Source organism: Phaseolus vulgaris, chromosome 8 (assembly GCF_000499845.2).
Source record: "Phaseolus vulgaris cultivar G19833 chromosome 8, P. vulgaris v2.0, whole genome shotgun sequence".
NCBI lineage: Eukaryota > Viridiplantae > Streptophyta > Magnoliopsida > Fabales > Fabaceae > Phaseolus > Phaseolus vulgaris.
Window position 1 is genome coordinate 61,775,577 of NC_023752.2, and position 12,321 is coordinate 61,787,897.

At 30.7% G+C, this 12,321-nt stretch overlaps 1 protein-coding gene and 1 pseudogene across 1 annotated transcript; both read right to left on the bottom strand.

Moving 5' to 3' along the window:
• Positions 1 to 832: 832 nt before the first annotated feature.
• On the bottom strand, positions 833 to 4,094 carry LOC137827031 (receptor-like protein 9DC3; annotated as a pseudogene).
• A 3,797-nt stretch (positions 4,095 to 7,891) lies between these two features.
• On the bottom strand, positions 7,892 to 11,026 carry LOC137826090 (receptor-like protein 9DC3). Its single transcript, XM_068631939.1, has 2 exons — positions 9,926 to 11,026; positions 7,892 to 9,802 (listed from the first exon to the last, which is right to left on the bottom strand). The coding sequence occupies exons 1-2, from the start codon at positions 11,024 to 11,026 to the stop codon at positions 8,015 to 8,017; spliced, it is 2,889 nt and encodes a 962-aa protein (XP_068488040.1). The 3' UTR covers positions 7,892 to 8,014.
• Between the last annotated feature and the right edge of the window lie 1,295 nt (positions 11,027 to 12,321).

The following is a 12,321-nucleotide window of genomic DNA, read 5'->3' on the forward strand; positions in this document are numbered from 1 at the left end:
ATAGAGGTGAGAGAAGAAAGTATGGAGGTGCAGGAAGAAACAGTCATAAAGAAGTTGTAGAAAGCAGTTATGAAGGTTTGCTACACAGTCATAGCTTGCCATAAGTGGCCCAAATAAGAGAGTGAACAAATGAGCCCAAATAAGCCCAAAGAGGACATTCCACAAACGAGTTCAAATAAGGGTGTTTTGTACCATTTCATTGTCTCAATGTGTTTCCCATACTAAAAAATTTATTTCTATAATATGAGAATGTAATATTTTTTAAGGTCTATAATAAGATACGAAAATAAATAAATTGAGAATTGTATATTTCAGAAAAAAAACATTTTTATTGTATTTGTTAATTTTTTATTTCCGTGAAAAGAGGTTATATGAAACAATGAATTAATGGTCACCTCCATTATAAACACCTCTTAACACCCCTGAATTTTTTAATACATTTTGATGAACTTCAAATGAAGGTTTAGTTCATCTCTACCAGAATATCAAGACATTTATCATTACTTTTCACCTAATATGTTTAATAAAATGTTTGATTCTTTGAAAAAAAATTGAAATAAAAAATCAATAAATAACTTGAGATAGAAGTCCTAAATAACATTGTTTTTTTATTTGTTATAATTTTAATAATATTAACCGTTATAAGGCATTTTAGATAGATTAGTCTTAAAAAAAAATTATATATTTTTTAGATTTAGTATGTAGTATCATCTCAATATCATAATTTGATTGCAATGTTAAATCGGTTAAAATAAATCGAGTCAATTCCTTTCGCAAACAAGATTTAAAGGTACACAAACAGTATTCAAAGATACAAACAAAGGAAATGTGGTAACAATAAATAGAACACATTTATTTCACAACTAAATTGAGTTACATTGAAATTGAAGAAGAACAAGTACTTGTAACATTCTCCAATCATTCCACATATCCACTCATTTATTATGCTACAATTCTCATGACTTTCTTTTCACATCTATACTAAGACCACTTCCAACCATTTTCACAAGCCATTCAAACTTTCCTACAATACAAATATCCCAAGCAAAATCCAAATATCATTCCACATCCAAATCCTATAACCACTGGTTCCCATCCAAATCCAAATCTCTCTTTACCCAATAAGCTAGGAGAAGATGGAGATTTTTGTTTAGTGTTGTTGCAATTCACTGACAACGGAAACCCATATAATCCCGAGTTTCCTAGGTAAGATTCATTTGAAAAAGTCGCAAACTGTTTTCCTTGAGGTATTTCTCCCACAAGCTGGTTATTGGAAAGATTCATGACTTCAAGAAAGTTCAGATTGGTTAATTCTGTTGGAATCCTACCATTGAACATATTTGAGGAGAGATCCAATGATTCTAAGTTTGTCAAATATCCAATGGATTTGGGAATAAGACCACTTAATTTGTTATGGGAAAAGTTGAGTCCTCTAAGAGCGTGAAGCTCTCCAATTACATATGGAATTTATCCTTCAAATTTGTTTTGGGATAAATCAATGGTTACAAAGTTTTTTGGAATTTTGTTGAGTGTCATACTTATCGCTTTTGTTGTGACAGTTACAGACTCATCTATTTCACTTTTGGATGCATTAAGTGACATAAGTGGCATTTTCTTGTATTGCTCTCCCCCTTTATATTGAATGACATTCTTCATGGCTTTAAAATTTTGTATATAGGATTTTGGTATTGGACCATTGAAATAGTTGGATGAGATATCAAAAATAACTATACGAGAAAAACCATACTCTGTCTTTAAATCGGCAACGCGACCGTAAAATTTGTTGGCTCGCAATACCAATATTGTCAACATTAGTAGAGTTTGAAGCCAATGAGGAAATTTATCCTCAATTTGATTGTTGCCAATATTCAAGATCTCCAGTTGTGTGCAATTGGACAAAGATTTTGGCAAAGGACCTTCCAATTGGTTGTTATTGAGATTCAAAAAAGTGAGACCACTATTAATTGAAAAGTTAGTTGGTAAAGTGTCGTCTAGTTTGTTCCTTTCTAGATCCAAAATATAAAGATCCCGCAAGTTTGCAAGGCATGGTGGAATGACGCTTGTCAACTTATTGTAAGACAAGATCAGAACTTGAAGACTACTTACATTACAAATTGAGGAAGATATGTCACCAATGAGTAAATTGAAACTAATATCAAGGAACTGGAGATTGCAGTTCCTTGAGAATTTGTTCATTGGAGTTGTCAACAAGTTGTTGGATAGGTCCAAAAATTGTAATGAATCCATTTCATGTAACCACTCAGGCACTATTCCATTCAATTTGTTGTTGGATAGGTCTATCTCTCTCAACATGGGGATTTTTTGTAATAATTTTGGAAATTCATTTAAACCGACAGAAGATAAATACAATATCTCTAAACGAGGGGCGTTGATGAAGAATGAAGAATTGTGAAGCCCACTAAAGTTGTTTGATGATAGACATAATTCAGTTAGGTTCACAAGGGTGAAGACTAATGGTGGAATATTGCCATGTAGCTTGTTGTAGCACAAATTCAGAAACTCCAAGGATTGAGATGAGATTGAAGGTATATGTCCTGTGAACTGATTCTTTGATAGATCCAATTCTTGCAAAAATGACAAAGATAAACACCAAGCAGGAATTGTTCCATCTAGTAAGTTGTCATTCAAGGTTAAACGAGTTAGGTTTGAAAGCCCTCTTATTTTGTTGGGCAGAGGGCCCTCCAATCTATTTTCTGAAAGAAACAAGATATCGAGATGTTGAAGATTTAAAAGTGACAATGGAATTTGACCACAAAATTTATTTGCTGAAAGATCCAAGACAATAAGATGTTGAAGATTTGAAAATGAGGATGGAATTTGACCATAAAATTTATTCGCTGAAAGATCCAAGACAATAAGATGTTGAAGATTTGAAAATGAGGATGGAATTTGACCACTCAGTTTATTCTGTGAAAGATCCAAGTGAAGAAGATGTTGGAGATTTGAAAGTGAGGATGGAATTTGGTTACTAAATTGATTCCATGAAAGAACCAAGAGATTGAGATGTTGAAGATTTGAAAGTGTTGATGGTAGCTCACCTCGTATACTATTAGAATGCAAAACTAATTCTTGAAATCTATTTGATTGGGAAAAGACATTTGGGATTTGACCACTGAATTTATTGAGTTGAAGATATAAAAAAGTTAGATGTGGAAGGGTTAAGAGTGAGGATGGGATTGAATTGTTAAGATAGTTATATGAAAGATCGAGGAAACTAAGATGGGTGAAGTTGGAGAAATAGGCAGGGATTGTCCCCTCCAACTTGTTCATTGAAAGATCCAATATAGTGAGAGAAGTAGCACTGCAACTCAAGTTTGGAAAGTACTTGACTCTATTATCTGACAAGCATAATTGTTTAAGTTTTGGCAAACATAAGATGTCAGTTTTCAAGTTTTTTTGAACTCTAGTATCTTTAAGACTAAGACTAACCAAAGAGGTAGATAGATTGAGTGGCCTCATCGAACTAAAAGTCATATCTATATAATCCAAAATAACCTCTCTTAAAATTGTTGCATTTTGGAGGAACTTCTTCCAACTACTCTCTTTCCATATTAACCCATTAAAAGAGAGATCAAGTGTTTCTAATTTGGAAAGTTGTGAGATTTAGGAGGGAATTTCACCTTGAATGTCAGAAGCAGATAAATTGAGGTGTGTGAGGCTCACAAACCCACCAAAGAGAGATGATAATTGTGAGGAAGAAAAATCATTAAAAGCAAGATTAAGTGATTGAAGATGAGAAAGATGGAAAAGAGTAGTGTTTGGATGGAGTTCACCTGAAAGACCACTACAGGCGAGATCAAGACCTATGATGTTTCCAGAGATGGGGTGGCAAGTAACCCCAGACCATGAGCAACAATCTGTCGCATTTTTCCATGTTACAGTCTTTGGAACAACATTCTCACAAAGAAAATCAGAATCATTATCACTGAAAGAGGTCTTGAATTGGAGTAAGACAGTTTTCTCATAAAGATGACATAAGGAATGGGAGGATGAGAAGTGAAAGAGCAACGAATGGCAACACAGAAAAAGCAACCAACCCATCCATGACTCCATTTGAAGTTGTGTTTAAGGAAAAGTGTTCACTGTGATTTACTGAAAGGAATGAAAGATGAAGATTTATAGCCAAAATAAAATAGGATATGAACATGAACACGGCGCATCACTGAGCTTCTAATATTTTCATTAATGTTTCAATTTCCAAATTGCCTTGAAAGACGGGGCATATGGGTTGATTTTCATCTTCAAATAATGTATTATACTTTTCCACCAAAATGGAATTGACTTTAAGTCAATGCCCCAAAAATTGGGACTTGGGTTTACTATTCCAACTACAAACAATTATCCCAACACCACCTCTCATTTTTATCAAATATTTTTTTATTTGTTAACTAATTATTATCCAAAAAATAAACCCATGTTGTTTCCCTCTTGATATACATCAATACTAAAATATTTATAATTTTTTTTAATATGATATATACAATTTTTTTTATATTTTTAATACTGTATCTAAAAATTTAATAATATTTTTTTACTGTTCAACTATAGTTAATTTACAGATTTTATAATCGAAAACATATTTTACTATCAAAATTTTCTATTGTTTATAAATCAATCTATTAAATTTCTAATATAGAGATGACATGGCAGAGAAATATTTAAACTAAACAAAATAAGTTTAATATGACATCATTTTGCAAGAATTAGCTACAAAATGACTTCTTTTATCTTTTTATAAACTCAATAAAATAAAACTTTTGATGATAAAATGCATGAAAAAACATGGATAATAAAATTTGTAAAATGATGATAATTTTACTTGGAGAGTTGAAATTGATGGTAAGATATAGATAGAAAATTAAAGGCATAGAAAAAGGAGGAGCAAATATATTTAATATTCCTATGGTAGGTTTTTCCCACTTTCTAAATTTTCTCAATGGAAGAAAGACGATTCAAAAAGTGCATGTCTCATCTTTCAACAAAAACCCTTTATTTATTTAATTTTATTGAGGAGGTGTTTGTGTTTTGTTACAAAATTTACTTTAAGTCTAACTCAACTCCATAAAATCGGCTCATATGATTGAGATTTGCATCCACTTATATACAATAAAAGGCTCTAATCTCTAGTCGATGTGGGATCTCCAACATGTTTTGATTAAACAAGTTGATCAAAGGTGATAATAGTGTTTGATTGTTCAATACTCCAGCAAAAGATAAGAATTTAAAGTTTAGGATTTATTAAGGTTAAATCAAATTTTGTTTTGTTTTTATTAGGAAGATGTTTTAATTAGTGATCGAGAATTGTACATTTTTTTCAATGATCAACAATTTTTTTATGTAAATAATTTGAACTTTTGATTGAAGAAGTTCATAGAAAAGAGGATAATGTTTGTTTGTATAAGATAGAAGCAAAAGGTAAAAGTTTAGGATTTATTCGGCTTCTCTCAATCGTTGTACACACGTTTTTATTTTATTTTATTCATAAGTTGTTTTATTTCTTGACTCAGTGTTTGAAAATTGTTTATCTTTATCTTTATCTTTTTATTATAAATATTTTTTAGTGCTTATGATCTATCTTTTACCTTTCTATCCAATTGTAACATGTTTTCGTGAGCTTAAGACCAAAGTAAGTGTAACAGTTTTGGTCTTAGTAAAACTAAAGAAAAAAGTATGAGAAAAATACTATCAGTTTTTTTATTTTTCCAATCACTGAAGAAAATGAAGAGTTTGGATAACCATAAGACTGAGACAAAGTGTAAGTGCAAACATACTAAATACTTTTTAATGCAATTTGTGATTCTTGAATTGTTTTAGAATTAGATTGTTTTGAAAATTTAAAAATATATTATTTTGTTTTCAAAATATCCTAATAATATATTTATATTATTGTTGTCTTTAAGTGTTGATACTAATCGGCTTTATTATATAATATATTTTAAAATAATATTGTTAAAATTAAATATACATACATATATATATATATTAATAACAAAATTAGATAATGGGTAATTCAAAGAAAGTTTAAAAAATATACCTAATTTTCTCATTAAATTATTAAATTATCATATGACATCATATATTGAACAATCAATTATAATTATCACCTCGTGTTATTACTTAATTAAGGATAGAAATTTAAAAAGTTTAACGTGGATTAAAATTTCGATTAGAAACTAATTATTTTAAAAAAAAGTTTACATCAATTAAAATTTAGAATAGAAACTAAAAACACTTAAAAGATTTAAGGATACAAAAACAAATCGTAAATATGGCCCAATAATATGTGCCCCCACCACACCACATTCTAATTCTTTATCTCTTATTTTAATTATTTTTAAAAAATAAATATTAAATTCATAATTAATTAAAGAGTGGGACCAGATTTACTACAAACATCACACATACACAAAAGTATCTTAAAAAACAATGTTGTAGAAAACAGTTGCTAAACAGCCATAGCTTGACATAAGTGGCCCAAATTAGAGAGAACAAATGAGTCCAAATAAGCCCAAAGAGGACATCCCACAAACGAGTTCAAATAAGAGTGTTGACTGCTTCTTCCTCTACCTCCATATCTTCTTGTGTCACCTCATACAAATTATGAAAATACACTTTTATCATTCTTGCGCCACCCTTATAGATTTGTAACAATTTAAAAAAATTATATATATTTTGGATTACATAATTTGGAAGTTAATTTTAGATTCGGAAATAGCTTTCAGATTATGTAATCCGGGAGCTGATCTCATATTAGAAAAGACTTCTAGATTATGAAATCAAAAAACTAATCACGCATCTGAAAAAAAACTTTCGGATTATATTATCCAGAAACTAATTTCATATTAGAAAAGACTTTCGAATTATGTAATCCAGAAACTAATAACTCATTTGAAAAAAGACTTCCGGATTACATAATCCATAAGCTAATTATGAATTTGAAAAATGACTTTCAGATTACGTACTCTAGAGTAGGATGTATAGAGGTGCAGATTGATTGTACCAATTCAATGTCTTAGTGTGTTTCATATATTAAAAGTTTGTTTCTATAATGAGAATGTAATATTTTTTAGAGATTTTTTTTTTATACCCTGAACAATAAAAAAAACACACATTTAATGTTTTTATAATAATATAATAATATTTTTAATTAAAAAATAGAATAAAAATGAATAAAATATTAATTTATCAAGGTGTGAAGTGTATGTTTTTATTGTTCACGGTGTTAATATATCAACACCCTGATTTTTAATATTTATGACAAGATTTGAAAAATAAATTTGAGAATTGTATATTTAAAAAAATATGTCCATATTATTGTATTTGTTAAATTTTTATTTCCATGAAAAGAGGTTATGTGAAACCGTGAATTAATTATTACCTCCATTATAAGCACCTCTCAACACCACTAAATCTTTTAAGACATTTTTACGACCTTCAAACGAAGGTTTAGTTCACCTCTACCAGAATATCAAGACGTTTATCATTCATTTTCATCCAAACTTGTAATATGTTTAATAAAATGTTTGTTTCTTTGGATAAAAAAATTTTAGAGTGAAAAATCAATAAATAACTGGAGATAGAAATTGTGAGTAACATTGTTTCTTCATTTGTTATGTTTTTAACAATATAGAGTTATCAGATTTTAGATAATTTAATCTGGAAAAAAATTGTAATTTATTTTAAATTTGATATGTACTATCATCTCAATATGATTTGATTGAAAGATTAGATGTGTCACAATAAAGTGAGTTTATTCCTTTCACAAACAAAATTTGAAGACGCAGACAAAGGAAATGTGACAACAAAAGTAGAATACATTTATTTCACAACTAAACATTGATCAAATCTCAAATACAATATGGTCTGATAAGATTCTTGATTTACATTGAAATTGAATAAAAACAAGTGCATGGAACATTCTCCACTCATTTATTTTGCTACAATTCTCATGACTTCTTTTTCCCCTTTGTATTAAGACCACCTCACAAGCCATTCAAGCTTTCCTATAATACAAAAGTCTGAGGCAAATGCCAAATATCATTCCACATCCATACCCTATAACCACTGGTTCCCATCCAAATCCAAACCTCTCTTCTCCCCAAAAGCTCAGAGAATATGGAGAATTTTGTTTAGTGTTGTTGCAATTCGTTGACAATGGGAACCCACATAATCCCAAGTTTCCTAGGTAGGAGTCGTTTGAAAAAGTGTCAAACTGTTTTCCTTTAGGTATTTCTCCCACAAGCTGGTTATTGGAAAGATTAAGGACTTCAAGAAAGTTCAAATTGGTTAATTCTGTTGGAATACTACCGGTGAACATATTTGAAGAGATATCCAATGATTCTAAGTTTGTCAAATATCCAATGGATTTGGGAATAAGACCACTTAATTTGTTATGGGAAAAGTTGAGTCCTCTAAGAGAGTGAAGCTCTCCAATTACATATGGAATTTGTCCTTCAAATTTGTTTTGGGATAAATCAATGGTTACAAAGTTTCTTGGAATTTTGTTGAGTGTCATACTTATCGCTTTTGTAGTTACAGTTACATGTCCAACTGTAGCACTTTGGGACCCATTAAGTGACACAAATGCAATGTCCTCATATAGCTCACTCTCTTTATATGGAAAGACATTCTTCATGGCTTCGAAATTTTGTATATAGCTTTTTGGTATTGGACCATTGAAATAGTTGGATGAGATATCAAAAATAACTAAACTTGAAAACTCATGCTTTGTCTTTAAATCTGCAATGGGACCGTACAATTTGTTGGCTCGTAATACCAATACTATCAACATTGGTAGAGTTTGAAGCCAATGAGGAAATTTATCCTCAATTTGATTGTTGCCAAGATTCAAGATATTCAATATTGTGCAATTGGACAAAGATTTTGGCAAAGGACCTTCCAATTGGTTATCATTAACATTAAAATAAACGAGATCACTTTTCTCTGAGAAGTTATTTGGTAAGGTGCCATTTAGCTTGTTCCTTTCTAGATCAAAAATATAAAGGCCCCACAAGTTTGCAAAAAGGCATGGTGGAATGACGCCTGTCAACTTATTGTGAGACAATATGAGAGCTTGAAGCTTACTTACATTACAAATTGAGGAAGACACGTCGCTAGTGAGTAAATTGAAACTAATGTCAAGGAACTTGAGGTTGTAGTTCCTTGAGAATTGATTCATTGGAGTTGTCAACAAGTTGTGGGATAGGTTCAAAAATTTTAATGAACCCATTTCATGTAACCATTTTGGCACTGTTCCATTCAATTTGTTGTCAGATAGATCAAGCTCTATCAACATTGGGATTTTTCCTAAAAAAATTGGAAATTCAGTTAAACCCACAGAAGATAAATACAATATCTCTAAGAGAGGAGCATTGGTGAAGATTGTATAGTTCTGAAGACCACTAAAGTTGTTTGATGATAAACATAAGAGACTTAGGTTTACAAGGGTGAAGACTGATTGTGGAATATTGTCATGTAACTTGTTGTAGCACAAATATAGAGACTCCAAGGATTGAGATGAGATTGAAGGTACATGGCCTGTGAATTGATTCTCTGATAGATTCAGTTCTTGCAAAAATGGCAAAGATAAACACCAAGCAGGAATTGTCCCATTTAGTAAGTTGTCATTGAAGGATAATCGAGTTAGGTTTGAAAGCCCTGCTATTTTGTTGGGCAGGGGGCCCACAAATCTATTCTCTGAAAGATCTAAGATAACGAGATGTTGAAGATTTGAAAGTGAGGATGTAATTTGGCCATTAAATTTATTTTGTGAAAGATCCAAGTGAATAAGATGTTGAAGATTTGAAAGTGAGGATGGAATTTGGCCACTAAATTGATTCTTTGAAAGATCCAAGAGAAGTAGATGTCTAAGATTTGAAAGTGAGGATGGAATTTGGCCACTAAATTGATTCATTGAAAGATCCAAGAATAGGAGATGTCTAAGATTTGAAAGTGTTGATGGTAACTCACCTCCTATAGTGTTAGCACTCAAATGTAATTCTTGAAATTTGTTTGACTGGGGAAAGACATTCGGGATTTGGCCACTAAATTGATTGAATCTAAGATCCAAAAAACATAGATGAGGAAGGGTTAAGAGTGAGGATGTGATTGAATCATTGAGATAGTTATGTGAGAGATCAACTGAAGTAAGAAGTGTGAAGTTGGAGAAAGAGGCAGGGATTGTCCCCTCCAACATGTTCCATGAAAGATCCAATATAGTGAGAGAAGCAGCACTGCAACTCAAGTTCGGAAACTGCTCAACACTATTCGCTGACAAGCATAAGTGTTTAAGTTTTGGTAAACATAAGATGTCAGTTTTCAAGTTTTTCCAAACTCTGGTGTATTTAAGAGAAAGATTAACTAAAGAGGTAGATAGATTGAGTGGTCTCATCGAAATAAAAGTCATATCTACATAATCCAAAATAAGCTCCCTTAAAATGGTTGCATTTTGGAGGAACTTCTCCCAACTGTTTTCTGTCCACGTTAACGGAGTATTAGAGAGATCAAGTGATTCTAATTTGGAAAGTTGTGAGATTTGGGAAGGAATTTCACCTTCAAGAAATGTATTACCAGACAGATTAAGGTGTGTGAGGCTCACAAACCCACCAAAAGGAAATGATAATCGATAGTTGGAAAAGTAATTGAAAGCAAGATTAAGTGATTGAAGATGAGAAAGACGGAAAAAAGAAGTGTTTGGATGGAGTTCACCTGTAAGACCACTGCAGGCAAGATCAAGGCCTATGACGTGACCAGAGATGGGGTGACAAGTAACCCCAGACCAAGAGCAACAATCTGTCCCATTTATCCATGTTGCGGTCTTTGGAACAACATTCTCACAAATAGAATCATAATAGTTATGAGCATAAATGATAGAATAAGTGAGAGAGTTATTGAATTGGAGCAAGGCAATTTTGTCTTGATTATGACATAAGGAATGGGAGAATGAGAAGGGAAGGAGGAACAAATGGCAACATAGAAGAAGCAACCACCCCACCCATGACTCCATTTGAAAGTGTGTCTAAGTAAAAGTGTTTGGTGTGATTTACTTAAATGAATGAAAGATGAAGATTTATAGCCAAAATAAAATAGGATATCAAGATGAACACGGCATCTTTAAGCTTCTAATATTTTCATTTGTTCCAAATTCCAAATTGATTTGGAGTGATTGCCTTCAAAGACGGGGCACATGGGTTGAATTTCATCTTCAAATGTATTATACTTTTCCACCAAAATGGATTTAGTTGGGTTTAGTTTTCCAACTACGAACAAATATTCCAATACCACATCTCATTTTTATCAAATATCTTTTTATTTGTTAACTAATTATTATCCAAAAAATAAACCCATATTGTTTCCCTCTTGATATACATTCCGATAAAGCAAATTCGGAAAAGATTATTATGTTTCAAAAATAAAATTTCAAAATAAATTCGAAAACTCATTCTAAAAAATGAATTTTATAATATATTTTATTTAGGGGAATTTCACATAAAAATTTAGGTGCATGTTCAAATTTTATCATATAGAAAGTAATTGTCATAAGTCAGTTAGGTTTGCAATCCTAAAAATTATTGTGGACCGTGTAGCTTGTTGAAGCCCAAACATAGTCTAACAAATATGGGTTGTTTTTCTTGCACATCCATAAATTTGTTTTGACATCCCATACATCAATAAAAAAAACCATTTTATCTTTAAAAAATACATTTTAGATTCCACAATTCAAAAATATATATTTTATATTTATCTTTAAAAAATATATTAAAATTATATAATGTGAAAATAACTTTTAAATTTTACAATTCAGAATATTTAATTTCAGACAGAATATGAAAGGTATTTATTCTATACAGAGATTGCACTAACACCACAAGATCATAAAATAGAAATCAAGTTTTAGAAACAAAAAATAATTAATTGTTATAATGACTAAATTAGATATCATTTTAGTGACTAAAAAAATTTTGGTTTCTAAATTAGTTATATTATTGTTAAATTATTTCTAAATTGGTGTCTAATTAGCAATCAAAGTTTTTGTTACCAATTATTTAGATTCTAAATTTGATAGAAAAATCTTAGTTACTAATTAAATTACAATTTAAAAACTATTTAACAATAACATAAAACTAATTCTAAAACTGTTTCTAGCTTAGTCATTATAACAACGTGATTTTATTATAGTATAACAAGCTCAAGCCCAAAACCGAGGGAAGTGCTTATTTGACTCAACACAAACATTAGTTTTACATTCCCTCAACTTCAACATCAAAATCTATTGTTGTTTTATATTTACTTGGAATCATT